The sequence below is a fragment of the Polyodon spathula genome, unplaced genomic scaffold (assembly GCF_017654505.1).
Source record: "Polyodon spathula isolate WHYD16114869_AA unplaced genomic scaffold, ASM1765450v1 scaffolds_3819, whole genome shotgun sequence".
In the NCBI taxonomy this organism is placed as follows: domain Eukaryota; kingdom Metazoa; phylum Chordata; class Actinopteri; order Acipenseriformes; family Polyodontidae; genus Polyodon; species Polyodon spathula.
The window spans coordinates 1-22,145 of NW_024475277.1; the positions used below are offsets into that span (position 1 = coordinate 1).

General features: G+C 34.0%; 1 protein-coding gene across 1 annotated transcript; it reads right to left on the reverse strand.

Moving 5' to 3' along the window:
* Nucleotides 1-3,417: 3,417 nt before the first annotated feature.
* Nucleotides 3,418-20,243, reverse strand: LOC121312313 (transport and Golgi organization protein 1 homolog). Its single transcript, XM_041244214.1, has 9 exons — nt 20,055-20,243; nt 10,985-11,006; nt 10,574-10,662; nt 10,227-10,304; nt 10,028-10,138; nt 6,033-6,104; nt 5,731-5,835; nt 5,515-5,617; nt 3,418-3,428 (listed from the first exon to the last, which is right to left on the reverse strand). Exons 1-9 carry the CDS (start codon nt 20,241-20,243, stop codon nt 3,418-3,420), a joined length of 780 nt encoding a protein of 259 aa, XP_041100148.1.
* Nucleotides 20,244-22,145: the final 1,902 nt, after the last annotated feature.

Sequence of the window (22,145 nt, forward strand, 5' to 3'; positions counted from 1 at the left end):
AATTACAAACGTTTTTTCAAGTATTTTTCAATTATTTCTAGTCATAGCGTTTGTCTAAATTAAGCACTTGTGTTTAATATATATGGATGGCATTTAACACTTACCCAGTTTTCATGTGCTTTCTTTTCATGAGATGCAATCTTAAAAAAAGAAAAAGAAAAAAATAAATTGGTAAGCCAGTCAAAAAAACGTAGATAAATTGCAAGCAATAGGTCAAAAGCAAGTACATCACAATTCTTTCAATAGTCCTTTTTTTTTTTTTTTTTTTTTTTTACAGTTAACCATAAAATGTGGATTTCTCAGAAATACATTGGCAGAAAATGACCATTTTAAGCTTACATAGATAGAATTGTATCCCGAGTGTAGTCGTACAAAAACGTCTGAAAAAAACTAAACAAACAAAAAGCAACCACCCTTCTCAGAAATACATACCTGGATTTTATACAAGCGGACTGTTTTTTGTAATTCCTCCCCGATTAATAGAATTCTTTGCTTGTAAATCTTTAATTCTTCTCGTGCTTGCAGACAGTTCCTTTTTTTGGATTGTTTTCAGATAGTTTCTGCTCCTTTTCACGACGCTCATACTCTTCCTGTGTTAGTTTTCTGTAAAGAAGCAAGCATTCTCCTATCATTCCCTTTTAAGTGTTGCAAATATTATACAAATCTGTAGTTATCCCATTACATACTGTTTAAGTGTTTGTAGTCCTTTTTAAATGTAACAAACTGTGCTTGCACAGCCTTGCTATCGACTTCAGATAGTTTCTGCTCCTTTTCACAAACACTACGTCAAATTATTAGTGCCGATAAGTAGTTCCGCCCCAGTTTATATTAACGTTGTCAAATCCGTTACTTACACTTGGGTGACAGGAGAGGGTTGTTATAATGTCTTCTGTCAACTAATTATGAGTGACGACCTTCCGTAATAGAACGACAACCATGTTGAAAGGTACTACAGGGCAAGACACCGTACCAGAACTTAAGTTAAAGCTCTCCCTGAAAGAGGCGACAAGTTGCTTCGTATGTACGAGGTCGAAAAATAAACGAGACTTGTTTTGTCGGTGACCTAAAATTTTATGATAAACCTTACCCACATCTCATCTTTGTAAGTCTATTTGTTAATATGTTCGGCTGAAGGTCAACCAAAAACAGACCTTAAAGCAAGTCGGTCATCAAAACGGATATAGCCAGAGCAAGAGGAGTATGGTTACAGTCTCAACCAGAGAATAGATATATTTTTTATTTCCATTCTTTTAAAAAAAATTTTTTTTTTTAGGTACCTGTACTTTTCGTTCGTTAGCTAATGTGCAGCCAGAGTAACGCTGAATCCGAATTATAAAACATTACAACAAATCTTATACTAGCTAACGCCTAGGATCAAATATTTGTGATTGGTGAAACTCGGTCTCGTTAAACAGATAAAAATAATAAGAATAAGAAAAATAATAATTATTAATAATAATACTAATAATAATACTACTATAATAATAATAATAATAAGCCTGACTAGATATTCAATGCAGTCCTCGGTTTCTAAGTTCGACAGTGTTAGTACGTTTACACTTACAACTTCCTGGCTCAGAGTCGATCAGCTTAGAAGATTATCATGTGAGCCACCTGTTTACACTTGGACACAGACCTTAGACGGCTCTGGCCCAGTATGCGTGTGCATAGCCCCTGAACTGTAGTGCGTGCCTGATGACGTCATATCAAATCACCCCTTTTTCCCCTATGTGACTTTCAATTGTGTCCATTCTCCCCCAGCACTCAAGGTTATTTACCACATACTAACAATGCATCATGGTACTGTTGATGATACTATTTAAAATACAGATCAAAAGATGTCCTTGTAGGGGGTGAATACAGTCCTTTGTTTAAAAGTAAAGTGCTTTTGGACCTGAAGCTAGTGCTTTATATATACATATCTAGGGTTATCAGATTTCCAGAAAAAAAAAAACGAGGACTATATTTCTTTCTTCAATTCACGGACACCATAGCCAAGAAAGCAACATCTGAAGCCGTTAAATAACTAATCCACAAATCATATGTTCATGGTACAAATTAACCACACGTGCATTTTTTGCAGTATCAGAACAACTTGAAATTAAACACAGTGCATAAGATTGTTTATTTTATATTGAATGGCACCAACTCACCCAACAAATCACTCTGCAGTTAAAACTTGCTGAACACATCGATACGGTTTTGTACGTAAAACAAATGTGAATACAACAGCAAACTGGGAAGACTTAACAATTGTACTGTTTCTGACTGGGACAAAAAATGAATGCTAAAACACTTACAATGACACATTTAAAACATAAAGCCTGCACATTTAAATTGATTAAAACGTCCACAAGCTTGCAGCTTTATTTTTCAAATTGTATAACTGTTAGTGCTGTGGTGTACATAATTAAACAAGCACTGCGTGCAGAAAAGCACAGTGCTTTTAAACAAAAGACTGTATCCACTGTGTGAAGGAAACCTTTCATTTTCTTAGCAACTTTACTGTAATGACTTGCTTAATTCTAGTTGGATACCCATAAAAACCAAACATTTCTTCATATTGATAGGTATCAAAATACGATCACAGGCTACGTTTGTAGATGTGTGAAAAGTATTATTTCTAACTAAGTTTTATGGCAAGTAGGCTTGTTTCACTTTTATCCCACATGAATTATAAAATGTTTTTTCACATTATAAAACTCTCTCAGCATTCTGTCAAATACAGTTTTGGTTGTTGTCAGAGTAACAATGCAAACTTCCTGTTGCTGTTGTCTGTGCCTGTTTGATGTTGACAGTGGGGGCGTTGCCCATGAGTGTATGGGGACCACTGCATTCATAGTAAACCAAAAAACAGACCATTACAAAAAAAAAAAAAAAGAACCAAGCCATTTCGGTCAGCTTAAAAGTGGCTCGTGTAAACAGGGGATGTGTGTTGTCCACAGCAAATAGTGAACCAATAATATGTAACTGTAGATACAAACCTTTGGTCAAAAAAATGGCAACATAAGAAGTGCATCCTTAACTAGACAGTGTATAGTAAGTTACTGTACAAAATGTATCTGGTTTATTTTGCTAGAATACATCAATACTAAAGAGACAATTGAGTAGTAGACATTTATTGGTCAATGAAAGAAAGTCAGACTTACCCGTGACACGTCCGTCATCTGTTTTATCTTGTTCTTCATGGCATCATTCTTTTTACCTGAAAGTAATCTTGATTTAAAATTGTGCATATTGTAAAACACTAATTTACTACATAAATTGGACATGTTTTTACAATATAGACCTATAGGAATGTTAACATAGTCAAACAAATCACCTTGAGTTTCTTCATTGGACTTGGCATCTCCTTTCTGCAACTCCACAGTCTCACATTTAGCTTCGGTTTCAAGCTGTCTTAACTCAGTAATGCAATCAGACAAAACCTACAAAAATAAAATATACAACTTAACAGCCGCAAACACACAATGTAAGCACTGGAATATGCAAGATGCTGTATGGAAGTACCATACATAAACTACCCTTGAACAAGAGTCACTGGAGAGGGTAAGAGGAGTGCTGCATTTTTATACTTAATTTTCATTCAGCAGTATTATTTTTACAGTTTCCATACACTTTCCACCTATAAACCTCGAAAAACATTTGCGTCATACACCAATACATTTATTCAACCACAAATGTAATTTACACTGGCACATTTGTAATAAGATGAAAGTAACTGTCAGCACAAGGAGGTGCCCATTAAATTCACCCATATTTTTTTACTAAAAAAGAAACTTCCTGTTAATTAGACAAATGGTTCATGGCAACGTCTTTATTCATTTATTTTGTGACAGATGGGTGGCATTTCTTTTTACAAGTATTAAATCTATCAGTGTTGAGGCTTTATTTACCTCATGTGGAATAGCTCCTATTCAAGTCATTTTAAACAAATACAAGTAAGGGTTTCTGAGACCTAGAGGCATTCATGTGAAAACCTTCATGTGAAAACTATCCAACCACAGTATCATTATACAGTGCTTACAGAAAGTCTACACCCCCTTTCAAAATGTTCACCTTTTGTTGCCTTATAGCCTGGAATTAAAAATTAAAATGCATTTTTTTTTTTTTTTCATTTATCTACACATCCTACCACACAACTTCCAAGTGAAAAAAATATTCTAGATTCTAGAAATTTGTAGAAAATTAATTAAAAATAAAAACTGAAATAGCTTGGTTGGATAAGTGTCCACCCCCCTTGTAATAGCAATCCTAAATTAGCTCAGGTGTAACCAATCGCCTTCAAAAATCACACACCAAGTTAAGTGGCCTCCACCTGTGTTAAATTGTAGTGACTCGCATGATTTCCAAGCTGTAATTGCTGTCAAAGGTTCTTCCACCATGTATTAATCGGGGGGGGGGGGGGGGGGGGGGGTGGAGACTTATCCAATTATGATCTTTCAGTTTTGTATTTTTAATATATAATTTTGGAAAAAAAAAAAAAATTCTCAATAAAAACTTTCTTTCCCCTTAACAGTGTGGAGTATGGTGTGTAGATAAGTGGAAAAAAATCCTAATTTAAATGCATGAAACTCTGAGGCACTGACAACAAAATGTGAAAAAAAGTTCAAGTGGGTGTAGACTTTCTATAGGCACTGTATATTGATTGTCAGTTCATAGGCTTCTGATTTTCTGTTTTAACCAAGAAAAATGAAAACGGTGCATATGCAACAAACACCAGAACAAAAACGCTGGAAATAGTTACTCAGTATGTTGACATGATCCCTTTCCCCGTGAACAAAATAAATAAAATACAGTAACCTATGAAAAAAAAAAAAAAACACAATGGCAGTCCCTCTTTTCTGACTTGCATCTCACATTGATTCATTCTGAATACTTTAAACCCATCCCAACTACTGAGTGGCAGCAAATTTCTACATTTCTATTGGAGGATTGTAACACTACTTGCGAGACTTTAAAACAAGATAACAATTACTAGAGTGGAGGATTGTTCTCTCGCAAGATTTAAAGCTATTGCAATTCCATAGGGAGTAGTTACATGCTCATGGAACTTAAAGAATTGCAAATTGTGGCAAAATGTAAAAAAAATGCCTAAACACACAGAAACCCCCAAAGCATATGCCCGTGATCATAAGGATTTAGTTGTGGAAGGCAGAAAAGGAAAGAAGGTGCATGAAGTTTGCAAGTACTGTCGAGTTAACACATATTGTGACAAGAAAAAAAATTCTGTAGAATTTCATGCAGTATATAAAAAGCAAAAGCCCCAAAAAAAAGAAAATAACGATTTACATAAAACTTAAATAGCTAAAAATAAGCACCGAAAAAAATGTAATTAATAAAAACCGAACAGAAGCCCTAAATATAATTTAACGAATGTCTGTTCCAAGTTTCATCATAAGTGGGATGTACTGTGAAAGCTAAAAAGTAATGAGCACCTAACTACATTTTTCAGAATGGAAATAATGTTAGGTAGAGCATAAAAAAGACACACCTTTATTTCATTGGCTTTACGTGCAATAGTGTCTTCTGAATCTTTCTGACTCTTCTGGAGTGTTTTCATTTGCTCAGAAAGTTCTCTGTATTGCTCTTCCCAGCTTCTGGCCTCTTTCAATAGCTGAAATTGGGGGAAACAAATATGAATTCATTAACACAATTCACAATCACTGTGCAAAGAAATGCATTAAAATTAGTAACTTAATGCATTTGCTCCTGTATCTAGATACTTACATTTTTGTTACTGTCTTTTAAAGTGTTGTTTTCTTTCAACACAGATTGCAGTTCAGCTTTTACTGCTGCTTCTTTTAGTCTGGCCTCTTCCAAACAAGTTTGTACCTAAATCACAAAGTGTAACAGTCAGATAGAAATAGTGGTTCTTGGTCAAATTGAACTTTGATTAGTTCTGGGCAGCAGTAACCAGTACATACTATATTGTGTTTAAAAGGCTACAAGCAATGCAAGGCAAGAGTTTATTAATCACCAAAAGTGAATACAAAATTTGTAATTAAAATTAAACACGTTTTGCAACTTACCTTTGACAGTTCAGCACTCTTAGAATTAATTAAACTCTGAAGCTTCTTGAATGACTTTTGAGTGTCAGACAACTGGAAAAAAACAAAACAAAAAAAAAAACCACACACATTACTACAGTATTTACAAAAAAAATAAATCATACAAATTAGCATAAAGCATAGTCCACCATTGACTCAGTCATCTTAGAGGTTTTCATTAACTAATTTAGAGAAAATAATACAAAAAGAAAAAAAGACTATTCTTAGACTCTCAGTCATAAAAGGTTTTGAAAGCATTGCATAGACCCCGTTCACACCACTGTGCTGGCCCAATGCTGCCACATATTTAGTTCTGCAACCCCTTTAATATTTGCGGTTTAAGGCACCTTTGTGCGTTCACATATGTGACTAAAAAACAGGCCTAAAAATGTGGCAAATTGTTTTGTTTTGTTTTTTTAATGGAACGATGCACTCAGAATGGAAGAGCTACCAGGGTATGCAGTAATCCTTGATTTGTAGCACATGTTTCTTATTAATATATCTTTTTTTCAATGCAGCACAGTAGCAATTTTATATACAATCACATTATTCTATCAAGAACACAGAGGTATTTAGAACGCAGGAAAGAGCAACTTGCTAGTGTTGACAGGTATAAATATTTATTTTTGTAATGGATACTTCACTCAGATTGCAAATGACTAACAGATTGTACATACAATGACTGACATTCACAAGACAAGACTGACCACCTAATACTACTGCTCCCTCCGAAGGAAAGACACGACATTAAATAATCATTAAATAATGATTCAATAACCGGTTAAACCTGGGATCATTTTATACAAAAATAAACATATTTAACATTCATTCCATTTATAATAAACATTTATGTATTTTACATTACACATGTTTCTTCTCAGTTATACGTATTTGTTTAACCTGCATGAATACTGTCTTTGTTTACAAACACGATCGTTAAACTAAACAAAGAATAAACATCAGTATTACCCCTTCTCTTGGAAGATTATTAAACATATGGGTATAACAAAACCCTTGTTCCACATGTAGCTACAGCAACTTCAGTAAGGGAAATGCCCTAATCCAAACACAGCAATACATCGTCATACATCAGACACACTTTGCTCAACATGCTCAATACATAACAAACTACTGCTCTATCACCAGCAGAACAACATTAACAATAATAATCACAACAGGTATTGACATATTACAGTGTAAATACAATTTTTTACACTTTCAAATTCTAAGCAATTTACAAGCTTACCAGTGCCATTAATCAATAAAGACATATATATATATATATAAGAGAAAGAAATAGAATTTTTAGATATCATAGTAAAACTTGAAGGTTCAATTGAGACTGACCTCTTCTATAAACCTACTGACATGCACCAGTATTTACACATGTCCTCTGCACATCCAATACACACTAAAAGGGCAATCCCAAAGGGTCTAGGAATAAGAATACGAAGAATATGCTCTAAAGAAAGTGACTATGTAAAACAAAGACATGTATTAAAAACAAATCTTAAAAAAAGAGGATACAAAGAAAGAATTATAGAGACAGAGTTAAGAAAAGTGGATAAACTAAAAAGAGATGATCTACTAGATTATACAAATAGAGATAAAAAGGTCAAGAGAGTCCCATTAGTAATGACTTACTCTAAACTTTTGCCCAATATTTCTAAGATAGTTTGGAAACACTTGCGGATTCTACATAATTCAGAAAAATTGAAAAAAGTATTTCTTAAGGCCCCAGTTGTAGCATTCAAAAGAGAAGCTAATTTAGGTGATATTCTAGTTCACAGTAAACATAAAAGAATAATTGACAGAATAAGTTCTACAAATACTTGCACTAGTACATGTAAAGTTTGTAAATACATGGACAAAAGTAAAAATATAATTAAACATAAGAACACCACATATCCACTAAAAACTAACATCTACTGTAAAAATAGCAATGTTGTTTATGGAATAGCCTGTGAAAAATTTGATGAAATAAAATATGTTGGAGAGACTGGAACAACTTTATATAAAATAATTCAGAACCACCTTTCATTAATTAGAAATAAAAAAATGAATGAACCAATAGTACAGCACTTCACCAGTCAAGGACATGACATAAATGATGTAAAGTTTGTAGTAATAGAAAAGCTAAAGTTAGACAATGCGACATCTAGAAGAATAAAAGAAAGTAAATGGATAAATAGACTGAACACAATTATGCCAGCGAGACTCAACAGAAAAGAATAAACTAACTAATTCAAATAAATATCTCAAAGTTAAAAATAACTAAATAGACAAAATTAATTCAAAAGTTGTGCATGCTGATGTGCTGGGGAGACTATATCAAGGCTGATCCTCACAGCCAGCATTGCTTGATAATATGAATATAAGTTTATATAAAATAATGTTAATTAGAATTAATACAGATTTAAAGATATAAGTAAAAGTGAAGTCACATATAGAACACCATTACATCATATAAGAATACATCTTGGATTTGAATATAAACAACAACAAGTAGTTGTCATGCCGTCAAACACCTATAAATAGTGGAACGTTAATTAGAATTGATACCAGTTGCCGTCAATCACCAGTCACATAGAACGCCAAGTTCATATTGATATTCTTTGATTTAGAAAACACAAAGTTTGTCAATGCCGTCAAACACCTATAACACACCTCCAAACACTTTGAGAAACAGATATATATATATATATATATATATATATATATATATAATATCATCATGTTAGTTCAACTTGGAGTTAGTCTTCGCCATCCAGGTGGCTATTGTCAAATACAGCTGCAGCATTATCCTGCCTGACTGTTGTGAGACGCTGGCACAGAAAAGAATCCCAAATTGGCTGTTTACCTTTCCTTGTAAACCTTGCTGCATGAAGTACAAAAAAAGCACATTACCAGACGTGAAATTCATCCTTGCCAAACTCGTTGATCCGATCTTTAGGGGTGATTGTTATTGTTTTTGGCATCTTTGAACAGCTCTGGATACTGACTGAAGTAAACTGAAGCCTCATTCAACACCGAACTTGAATACCGGAAGCAGTTTTATTAGACAGGTTTGTTTACGTAAATTTAAAGCAACGTTACCTGTGTTAAGGTTTATATATGATATGTGTATTGAATTGGTTATTATCAAACAAACAGAAAAAGCCTTTCATGTGTTTTGCCCTCCCCAAATGTAAAACCAAAAAATCTGTAAAGGCTGGCCCTGATCTTGGATTGCAGGCCTTGAGACACATCGAAACAGCGTCCTAACATCATAGAAATTCTGTGTTTTTCTGTGTTATCATAAAAAAATCAATTCAATTCATCAATTGGCAATGTGACATGAAAAGGAGGCGTAAGTCTGCTTTGCATTCATATATATATAAAGGCCGGCCCTGATCTTGGATTGCAGGCCCTGGGCCACATCGAAACAGCGTCCTAAATCTAGGCCCGCCCTGAGCTGTATACATGCCAACGCCCTATATGGTCGGGACAGTCCCGATTTCCTAGCAAATGTCCCGCGTCCCTATTCATAGGAAGAAAGTCCCGATATTTACTCATACAAAAAAAAATAAATCTTTTAATCTGCACAGTATAGTTACTGAAATCCACACGATGTACACAGTGCGGCCGACACATCTACTGATCACTAACTTATACAAAGGTAAGAACGCTTCATTATGTCTGTTTTTACTGTCATGATGGTCGTGTCGTGTTGAGTTGTGGGGGATACGTCTATTATTTGATAGAGTGTTTTTTGCGTATGACCCCCCTACCCCGGAGGTAGTTTCCAAATGTTGGCAAGTAAAACAAAAAAGACCATTTTAGTTCGGTGGACAAAAGTTTCTGCAATGGGTCTTCCTTATTGTCTACCGAGTTGTTTATTTAGGGTTATTACTTTCAGTTTCTGGCGAGAAGGTTCTCAGCCAGTCTGCTTGGAGGCTTTCAGATAGCGGATATATAAAAAATATGATACTGCTTACTCTTTCTTCTTGATGCAGGTTCTTTCTCCTTTCTTCTTCTACAGCAGACTGCAGTGTCCTGAGCTTTTCCATCAGGTTTTCATTATTTTGTTGTAAAGCTTCAAATGCTTCCTTTTAAAGTGAAAGAGAAAACAAATGGTAAACTACCACAACAATTGATGTGCAGCATTTAACATATATTGAGACATTGCTTTATTACCTGAAGTTTTTCATTTTCATGGGCAGAAGAGGATTTTGTTTTCTCGGACTCCACTAACTGCTGTTCACTTTCCTTAATCTAAAATTTCAAAGTAAAACATATAAAATATGAAACGTAAAACGTGTTTTTCTTGTTGATTGTAGCTGCTAGTCTCAGGGGGCAGGCAACCTTACAGCTACAGATTTATTATACAATGATTGTATCAACAGATTACTTTTGGTAAATGTGCTGTAAAATAATAATTTATGTAAACTTTTCAAGAAACAATATGTATGGTCTAAGTGTAACAAGTGCATTATTTTCAATATTATTTTCAAAGGTAAAGATTCAACGAAATGTGTGCTTACCTTCTGTTTCAATTCTGATATTTTTTCAAGAACTTCACATTTTTCTTCAAATAACTGCAGAACTCTTTCCCCCAGTTGCTTTTCTGTCACTAAAATAATAATAAACATGGCAGTTAGAAACTTTAAACCCAGTATATAGAATACAAATTGTAATATTTATTTACAAGCATATTCATTTGTTTCTTTCTTTTCAGAAAACAGAAATTTTAAAAGAAAAAAAAATGTAACTACTGAATTTTTTCCACATTAAAAAAAATAATACATCAAGTTTTAAAACAAACAAACACTCCCTGTGATGGCTCTGGGATGCAATAACATGTACACACAGACTGGTGCGTTAGCATATTAAAAACAAGCAATCTCAAGCTTCACATTGGTTTTCATATATAACAGTAAGATAAGGTTACTTACATAGGTATGTCCTATTCTTTATCTAAAAGAAAAGGGAAAAAAAAACATTGTAAAAATAAAACACACAGTAAAACCTACACCAACAAAATTAAGGTGCAACTTCCTAAATCCAAGAACAGGTTTTTCTTTATTTTTTTCTAAACTAGTACAAACAGAATAATTTATTCCACTACCTGACTGGCTAACCCTTTTAAAAAGAGCTATATATATATATATATATATATATATATATATATATATATATTATATATATATATATATATATATATAATATATATATATATATATATAAATATTTTTGAATTTAATATAAATATTTTTGAATAAACTTACTACAAGGAGGGTCCTCCAGAGGAGAATTATGACTGTCAAGCATCCCACGAGAAAGGTTATAATCACTGGCTCCCACGGCACACCGTAAAAACTGGGCCCTGGTTGCCAGTCCTCAGGCAGGGCAGCTACCAACTGAAATAAATAAATAAATCTTCAAAACTGCAGGGTACCATACAACAGGTCTCTCATTTCACGCTATTTAGTTGCAACACTACCAGAAAGTCTGAAACACCGGCTTTACCTACTAGAACATAGTTATATATGAGACAGAGAGACTTTTTTGGAGGAATAAAATGGTTTGCTCAAGTCATAACACCAAGAAATGAAAAAGTGTTTACTGTATTAACAAAATCAGAAGATAAAACTGAGATTCTTCCTGCCATGTCACTTCAGATCTACACAAATATATCCCAAGGTTCTGATTGGATTTTATTTTGAACATGGACTGTACCCCCAAATAATCTGAACAGATCATAAAAACATAAACATGCACATTGCATCCTCCTCCATTTAACTTGTGCAACAATGTAACCCTGGATTTATTTTATGTTATTCTGCAACCAGTCACTGAAACAATCTGGAACACACTGTGCTGCTTTTTGATCAAATAATAATTTCATCAAATTAATCTAGACATAATGCAATTTTAAAATAGCAGCAAAGATTAAAAACTAACAATGCCACTTTATATAGATAGGATTGATAGCTACTTTTTTCACTTTTTAAAATACACTTATCCAATAACAAATGAAAAACAGAAATAATATAGATATATATATATATATATATATATATATATATATATATATATATATATATATATAATAAAAAAAAAAACTTTGTACAGTTGAAAAATAAACCACCACAACACTTTAATTTACCCTCCCAAGAAGACAAAAAAAAAATGGTCTAGTTTGTACAAATATGCACTTACAAATCTGACCTGAGTTATGTAGTGAATTGTGAAAAGCAACCAAAAGGGCTATACTACTCTATTGCTCTAACGGTGCAGTTAACTTATATTACAGTCAAGGAAATTGAAACACAAACATTTTATTCAAGTGTGGAAAAAAAATGCGATGCAATTAACGGACTACACTGTATAAAACTAGTTTTGCAAGCTCTAAAAATCAGGTGAAATAAAGTAGTAGATAGATTTGAAGGGCAACGCCTAAAAAACTAATGTCATTTAATTTAGCCATATATAATCTAATGCGATTAACTGTTATAGTACTAGTAACAACAATTTTAAAATACATTTTGTTAGCAAACTACTGTGCAGCTTAAATTCTGTCTGCGGGCTTTGGAGAAAACGCCCACTAAATAATCAAGCAAGTTTACTTACATTAATTACTGTCCTAACCAAAAATGCGTAAAAACCCAAAGATATTCCTTCTTCAAAGTCTTTTTGCTCTAAATTATCCATATCGAAAACTGGATGACAGGTGGAATTAAACCACAGGTATGCGATTTTACACTAAAAATACACTAAAAAACAGTGTATTTAAATACCGACATTGGTACGACATATTAGTAATCGGAATTATTTCTGTTAATAAAATAAAAACGGCCTCTCAGGCCTCGATGTTATTTTTTAAATGTCAAAAAAAAAAAAAAATAGGATTAAAACACATCAAGATTTAAGATGACAAATGTGAATATCAAAGAATAATGAACAAAAATAATAACGTTAGTTAATTAGATTTGAAAATATAATCGATAATAAATGGTTACAGAGAAGCAGTGTTTCTCTTCAAGTTTACAGATCTAGCTCTACAATGAACTTCTCTCCCTAGCACGTCAATAATGCCTGACCTTTACTGACCACCACAACGTCACAATAGCTGAGGACAACATACATCGCTTCCATAGCGACACCTAAACGTGGCTGAAAAATAAATAGATGAAACTACAATATATAAAAACAGGTTTAATTACCTCAATATTTTTTTAAACAATATTTTAACTACTGAGCCCAATAAGGAGTGAATTGAAAAGAGTTAGAACCAAGTTTAAAATTCAAAAGCCAACACCTGCCTGTCAGAGCTTTAAAAGTTAGTTACCTACTCTGTGTATAATATACTGTGCCTATAGAAAGTCTACACCCCCCTTTCAAAATGTTCACCTTTTGTTGCCTTATAGCCTGGAATTAAAATGCATTAAAATAGTTTTTTTTTTTTTTTTTTTTTCATTTATCTACACATCCTACCACACAACTTCCAAGTGAAAAAAAAAATATTCTAGAAATTTGTAGAAAATTAATTAAAAATAAAAACTGAAATAGCTTGGTTGGATAAGTGTCCACCCCCCTTGTAATAGCAATCCTAAATTAGCTCAGGTGTAACCCATCGTCTTCAAAATCACACACAGTGTTAAGTGGCCGCAAACTGTGCTAAATTGTAGTGATTTATCCAAATACTCACTAAATATTCTTGCCATTCTCCAAGAGAGGACAGTTATCTACTCAGAGTTACCAAGATATTTAGTAGGCAAGAGGTCTTAACAGGCAATATTGGCTATCCCCCAGTCACCCTGTGATATTTGCTGTTTAGTTTATATAAATATTGGTATCTGGCGGGACAGTCTGCCACAAAAGCAAGGACTTACTTGCATATCATTTTACCACCAGTACTTGCAGCTACTCCATACAGACTGAAGGAAACAGGCAGGGTGGCCTTCAAAGGATTTCTGTGAAACCAATGCGTCATGGCTTGGAACAGCTACAGTATTTCTTCTTCTAGTTGAGTGAAAAGTACGCTTTAATAGAGGGAAATACAGATTTAAATGTAATCTCTTTAAAATAATCTCCATCTAAAGGAAGACAGAAAACAATATTAGTATACAGATCATCCTCAGTTTCTACCCTGTTCATAGTTCCACAATATAATGCAAAATAAATAAATATATTCTAAGCCAGGTACATTTACAACAAGCGTGTCTGTTAACTAACTTGCTAGGAGGCTGTGTGGTCCAGTGGTTAAAGAAAAGGGCTTGTAACCAATATTCACTTAACCTCCCCGTGTTTCATATTTTGGCGAGACTAGTTTAACTCGACTACTGTTCAAGCTGATGCAAAGTTTCACACATCCTAGTCTGTTTAAGACAGCCTTCTGATAAAGTGTCCCTGCGAATTTGTGTGTTTAGTGTGCTCGAAACAAATACAAACTTTTCAATGGTATAAGGCTAAAATCGTCATATTATACTATAAGAAATGGGAAGCCGGGTTTAAAGTTACCATAGTCCGTTTTTTAATTTAGCAGTATCAATATTTCAGTTAATGTTCGCCCGCAATACCCACTTTCTCATTTTAAAGTTTGTCAAAGTTATTGTCTGTTTTATACAAAGTAGGTCAATGGCTCAAGTTTCAAAAGAAGATTTTCAATGTATATATATATATATTATATATATATATATATATATATATATATATATATATATATATATATATATATATATATATTATATAATACATTTACAATCATAGACAGAAAACCTACGATTAAGCCATTTTTTTCTATAATATAGTACTAATGCCTCGGAGATATTATGCATTTAATTGCGGAAAAAAAAAAGTAAATATCTCCCCTTTCAATTTTCAGCCGGATGATATTTTTTGTAAGTTTTACAAGGCCGGAATTCATCTTTTTATTTATATACAGTAGATGCTGCTTGGGAGCCATAAAAAAGCTGTCTATCTGAAAGCTGTTAAAGCGAAAAACCATAGTATAGGATTGATTCCTGTAAAAATGTTAATAACCAAAAGTTGTCTTTATCGGAGTTGCTAATAAGTGGCATCTATTGTATAAACGCATAATTAAAAATGCATCGTCTATTTATTGTCTGTATCTATCAATTAATCAATTAAAAAATATGTATTTCTTTAAGAAGCTTGTTATAGTTTGAAGTCTGTTTCATATCCTTTTTTTAGGCACTATTAAAATGTGTCTATTATTACAATACTTTGTATATTTATGTCTTATTAATAAAGCAACCGCTTTATGTAAACATGTTTAAATGTACATATATATTTTTTTTAATGATCGTCTTGTATTTATTCTTAGCTCAGTTCTCAGTTATGGTTGCAATTCATGACTCAGCAGTTTTGAATACTCTAACAATAGTAGTTCTTACAGTATGTATGTTTTACTTCTATCGTCTTAAACTTTATATTTAATTTACGGCTCCCGCGGAAAAATGAAACGGGAGATATACATCGAAATAGCTTTGTACTATCCCTGACTATGCTGCAGCTAAATTGCTAGCTTATTGTTAGACCGCCGCTGTCACTTTCAAACACAAGTGCTTCCGGCAGTGTACTAAACGGCAAAAATAATGATAATAACAATGATAATACAACAAATTATAAATATATAAAAAACAACGAAAATTAAAGAAAACCACAGAGATAAAGTAACGGGAAATGGGAAAGAACTATGAGGTTTCAACTGGAAATGACAGGAAAAAATAATCGCTAATGAGAAATAAACAGTAACAAGTTAATAGTATAAAAACACATTTTCCTGTTGGGTTAATGTAGACATATTTGAATAAAATGTCTTGTCTTAGTTTATTATAATGTTATTAGAATTTGGTTACAACTAAAGTCTGAGAAAATGTAATATTTCTTACCTCAGATTGCCGTTGATCACCTCTCTGAGCTCGAGCTATTTAAATAAATAAATAAATAAATAAATAAATCTACCCGCCTGGCAAACGCCTCTGCACGCGCCGGTCGTTATTCCCATTTCACCCAGTGAGAATGAACTGGTGCCAGTGGCAGAACGGCATCTAAACAATTGGGTTGTGGTTTTCTTCTAATGTTATTTTTCTTCTCATGTTATTTTTAAAACAGATATATACACGGAAAGTAAATGATATAATTATATTTTAGAATTAAATTATATTTATAATTATGTATATGTAATGATATTCAGAGAGGAGATGCATAAATAAATAATTGTGTCCCGCTTCCCCTGACACCTCAGTGTCGTGCAGGGATTTAGTTATGGGAGCCACTACGCATATTCCTTGCTATTTTTCATTAATATTTAACCAAACTGCAATCTATAAAAAAAGTCTATGGAGATCTTGCCATTCTTTGTACAGCTACATAAATTATGTTAAGCTCTATATATTTCTATAGATGTTTCCTCAACATCCATATAACTATAGAGATTCCAAATTTTTCTATAGAATTCTATAGAGATTTTGTCAACCCCCCTAAAACTATAGAGATTTCACAATTTTCTATAAAACCATTTTCACAAGGAGGATCATTACCTCGGAAAATCGATATTTCAGATAAGGCCTGAACCTGAATATTTTGGAATTCTTTTGTATGGTTGTTAGAAGTGTAACCCTTCAAAGTTGCTCTTTGGGAATATGTGGGGGTTTTAGCATGTTGATAAATTAACTCTTCATAGACAGTTACTGTTCCAAGCACCTTTATTTTTTTGCTGTCAAGATGCAGTTTTAAAATAAATAACAATTTTCAACACCAGAAAGTCTTAGAACTTTTTGTGGGGATGTAGAGGGAGTAATTGTATAGCATGCAAAACATTTGAATATTCAAACAGTATTTATTTGATGCCTATATCCAATATATCTAATAACCTGTAACACCTAGCCAATAAGGCAAGGGCAATAGCAACTAGAAACCTGGGAAAGATTATAACCCAGGCAAACAAGTTATCTATACGTATTATACACACACCATCACAGACTCTTTTGGAAGTCAGGTAAGTTGTCACAATATCCTTTCAATAAAAGCTCAAGACACAGGTTACAAGAAAATACAGGTAAACTTTGGTTTTATTTCAGTCACAGCTGTACCAGGAGGGGTGGGTGGCTGGAGACGCAGCTCTGCTCAACCCACAGGGAAGGTGCAAAAGAAAACAAATCAAAAACACAAACTAGTGAACAAACACAAATAATTCTAGTGCCACAGAAATCACGCAAAACAACAAATAAAAGAACTCTGAATCTTGTGAAACACAAATAAACAAAATAAAGTAAGCCACACAAACTCAACCAAACAATTGCTCAGAATAATACTGCACAATAACAGACTACTACTAGTAAATACAGTGTAGGAACAGCTGACACAAGCTGCATTAACAATTAGGGTTAAACTTCATAAATAAAGTGTATTCTATGGTTAAAAGGGTATACAATGTTTAATACAAACTTTAGAACAAATAATAAATACATAACTAGACAAGAGCACAAATTCACAATTGATTGATAAGTAGACAGAGGGGCCGAGAGTGAGGAATCGCAAAGACAGTGGCAGCAGACTTCAAGGGTGATCTCAACGCAAACAATTCAGTTTCTATACGACCCACAAAACAAACAATCAATTTTCTCACTTTCATTCTATAAGCTCCAGAGCACGTCGCAGCCCTGCCCGTCCTCTCTGCGCTCTGACCTCTTGATTCTCTCCAACACAGCAGACTGTTTGTTCCTTAAATTACATGATTACCAATAGTATAGATCATGCAAGCAGAGAAAATTAACTCAACCAGTTTAATGCGTTTTGTGTTTACATTTGCAACCCACACATAAACGTCTTGCTTATTTAGAATAAGAGTACACACACACACACACACACACACACACACACACACACACACACACACACACACACACACACACACACATAAACTAACAAAAATTGTATTATCCCACATAATCTACATATACATTTTCGGACCAGTATGAAGTGAAAGTTGATATTGTTGAAGTGAAAGTTGATATTGTTGCTAGATAAGTCAAAACTTATTTAAAAAAACAAAATAGCAAATAACAGCTTGAAGGTACAGTGTCCATAATAAAACACAATTCCTATGTGTGTCCTACCTGCTTAGCTTTAGCCTTTCATTCATTTTTTTTATTTTCCTCAGACACTTTTAATCTGTAAACAGATCATTTACACAAGTGTTTGATAGCAGGTGTTTCAATTCTATATGTCTAACCCATGCTACCTTTTTCAGCTTTAGTGTGAAATTTATATTGTTATTTAAAAAATATTGTTATTGGTGGTTATGTTGTTTACCCTGATCCACAGTCCAGTATAGTAATTACAGTGGTTTTTGATTAGGTTATTCTGATCACATTAACTTTTCAAAAGGAACTAATGATACAGACTTGTTGATTAAAAAGAAAACAAAAAACAGTTTTGAAGGGTTATATTCCAGTGCAATATACATAGCAATTAGCAAATAGAAACATTTTAGCTACTGGGTGAACACACTGGCTTTTAAGTTTCCATTCAGATAGTCCCAGTGCAGTAAAGCAGTGTGAAAGTAAGCCAGACCACATATATATTTTGGGATTCTCTTGTAACTTCTTTTAGGTTTTGAATAGGTTCACAAAACTTCCTTGCTTCATGAGCTGTTTATTGCACAAGGTTTTATTGTTAGAAAAGAGAAGACCAAAACTGGTTACCGTTTTAACCAATGTGTAAACATTAGCTTTTCATAAATACAAACACAAAACAAAAACACAATTTGTAACTAAGGAGATTTATTTAGTTTACTGTACTACTATACAGAGCAGATATTTCAGATCATATACCTCCCTCTGCTACCATCACAAATATATAACATTTTTAATTGAACTGGCAACGTAGTCGGTATCGTGTGTTGGAAACATGACAGTGATGTTGTACTGTGATGGAGTAATCCACCATAGCTGTCATACGACACTTTATTAATACAAGTGTTTGTGGTTTTTATTTAGATTAGCAAGGCAGCTACAGAAAGAGGTTCAGTCATCCAATTCTTTACATTTAACAGAAGATCAAAAGGTAGGTTTCTACTTTTGCGGGGGCGCTGTTTCACTGTACAAAACTGAGTATTTTTCATTTGATCAAAGGGAAGAGATCTGATTCGAAAAGCTATTTTCCCCTCTTGATTTGGCAATTACAGCCTTACATTTAATTTTTTTTTTTTTTTTTTTTTTTTTTTTTTTTTTACAATCTTTGTATCTAATATTCGACTTTTATCATAAATATTAATATGTAATTGCTTTGTCCTGAGACAAAACTCAAAGCTCACTCAGGAAAAGGACGGGACAGATTGAGCAGTAGAGGTAAAAGAGACCTAGGTATAGGGATCGAGCTGACTATAACTAAAAGATTAACAGCAAATAAAGAAGCGGGTTTCGGCGTATAAACGCAATACAGCCTGATTACGCTGCAGGTGGAATTGGGAATGTTCTCTAAGGTAGCGAGGCTGGGGTGCTGTTTTTATTGCAGTTGAACTGGTTTTCTTAGTTCATCGAAATTATTATACTCCTTATTATATATTATATATATATATATATATATAATATATATATATATATATATATATATATATATATATATATATATATATATATTTGTTGTGTGTAATAACCTGTGATACGTTCCTGGTTTTGATACGTTTCCTTGTTTTAGTTTTATTTGCTGAGACGCATTAACGTAAGAGAAGCACTGGCTATTGACTACTTATTTTGTGTCTGGGGCGCCCTCTGGTGTTCTCTGCTTCTCAGTGATATTTCACTTGGATATTTTCTCGGAAGGTTTGTTTTTGCACAGCGGGACCTGTCTGATGGTCTGCTGCTTTGTGGTGATCTTCCGCGATTGCAACTGCACCGCACCCCATAGAATATACAAGGAACACGTTTACTGGAGACGGAGGTTCCTGATTCCACGGCGAGACCCATTTTTATATATGTGTGAACTACTCCTTACCCAGTTCCCTATATTCTTTTCCTCTTCTTGCTCTTGTTTTCCTTCCTCCCTATCTTCTCTCCCAGGGGGACTGCAGTGGTGACTGAGGCTCTGGGAGACTGGCAGCGCAGCAGAAGCCAATCCAGACGAGGCGATGCACTTTCTTGCTCGTGGAGGACTCCAGACTGTGGTTCCTGTTGTCTTGACCATCTTCGATAAAAGCTTTTGCGTGACCTTCGGCTCCGGTTCCATTGTGGGGCTGCTTCCGACTGGCTTTTTAACATCTTTTAGTATTGTTTTAATATTCAGATTTTTCTACCGCAATCAAAGTTCTTTTACTATTTGCCACTTGCGTGCCTCTTTGTTGCGCATCTGGTGTGTGGACCCCAGATTGAAAGGAACCTGCGTTGAGAAAAGAAAGTGTTTAGAAGTAATTGGTACTTACCTGAGTGCGAAGTCTTCTGTGTAGTACTACTAGGGGAAGTATTTCCCAGTGAGTTGGTGCTCACTAGCCAACCACCAGGTGGAGTAGTTCAGGAAGGAGATAGCCAAAGGTGACAGCTACCTGTTACACATGCACTGCTAAGGTTCTTCATATAATACAAACAAGTACACATTTGTAAAGATAAATACAGAATGAGAGTTAGGCTACTTTATTTCTGATTACACTACTTGTGTCCCTGTATCTTTTTTTAAACAGTGCTTTGAAGAATAAAAATAAACAAATCTGTTAAATGCTTCCCTGCTTTTACCAGCCAATAAACCTCTGACAGTGAGTGAGGGCAGCCACCAAGTAAACGGATGCATTCCGGTTTCACTGTAACATAGCATAGAAAACAGTAATAGCATAGTGAAACAGCAATAGACAGAGTGGCAGCGTGTAACGAGAGTCTCTTTTGGGAGGGTAAGGTGTTCTGACCAGAGTTCTTGGGCAGCTTTTGATTGGAATATTGAAGGTTAACCTGGCATCCTTATTAAGAATTGCCATAGCGATCAGTGTGTTCCCAATTGTTTCTCTACTTCTGATTGACAGGACACAGGTGCAACCGAGACGTGTGATCAATGTATAGATTACTTTATAATGTAGTTTATGTACAGTCAAAAAACCTTAAATTTCATTTTATGTGTCTTCTCTTTATCAACAGTCATTAAATATTCTGACTTTTAGCAAAGATTTTCCTTTTAATGTTCAGCCAGTCCCTGTAAGGTAATTTTAAGATTAGTCACCTGTTTTACATTTGTTTTTAAATATATATTTGTAATACTTTGTTGCATTGCAGGTAAGACTCAAATGAAGTTATTTCTGGCTTATTTATGCACATAACAGAGGTCACTAGTGGAAGTGTACAAAACTCAGTGCAATACAGTGATCCACTGTGGGATCATAGAAAACATACAGGGAAACTTTAAAAGTTGCTATTAAATGCTTACCTGCATCGCTTGCATTCATTATCACTACTTTGATAATGAATTACATAAGTGTACAAACCTGCCCTGACTTTCCCCAAAATCAAAAAGTGTCTAGGGTGCAAAAGTGCATTATGTTTTAGCATCTATAGAAAGACTAGAAAAATCACCAAAACTGACCATTATCATTTGAAAAAGTAACCTCCAGGCACTGGGCTGTTAATCGTTAAAGTAGACTGGATAAGCAAAGTGTGGGCTTTTCATACAGAGGTATAAACTGTATTTATTGCAAAAAATATATAATGCATTTGAATTTTTTTCCTTTTATTTAAAGGAAGATTTTAGCACTTGGTGAGGAAGAGAATTTAGTTACAGGAAGAGGAGGATGCTGGAGCAGGATCACCAGATTCCTTCACCACAAGAGTGCCTGGTAAAATTATTATTATTATTCACAAGGGATCTAAAGTGGCTGTTGTTGAGGTAAGGATTTACTCTAGCTTTAGCATTATTGAAAATACAGTAAAACGGTTGCCTAAAAACTGCTGGGGTCCCCCGAGTGGCTCCCCTGGTAAAAGCACAGCCTCTTGGTGTGCAGGGTGAGTCATACAGCTCAGGTTTGCATCCTGGCTGTGCTGAGTCACCAAAAAAAATTCTTGGACATTCCAAATTGGAGAGAATTATATTTATCAAAAAATGAAACACTGA

Coding starts and splice junctions, on each gene's coding strand:
- LOC121312313 (XM_041244214.1), bottom strand. CDS start 20,243: ATGGTCAAGACAACAGGAACCACAGTCTGGAGTCCTCCACGAGCAAGA. Junction 10,663..10,984: donor AAAGAATAGGACATACCTAT/GTAAGTAACCTT, acceptor TTATTATTTTAG/TGACAGAAAAGCAACTGGGG. Junction 5,618..5,730: donor TAAAAGACAGTAACAAAAAT/GTAAGTATCTAG, acceptor CCCCAATTTCAG/CTATTGAAAGAGGCCAGAAG.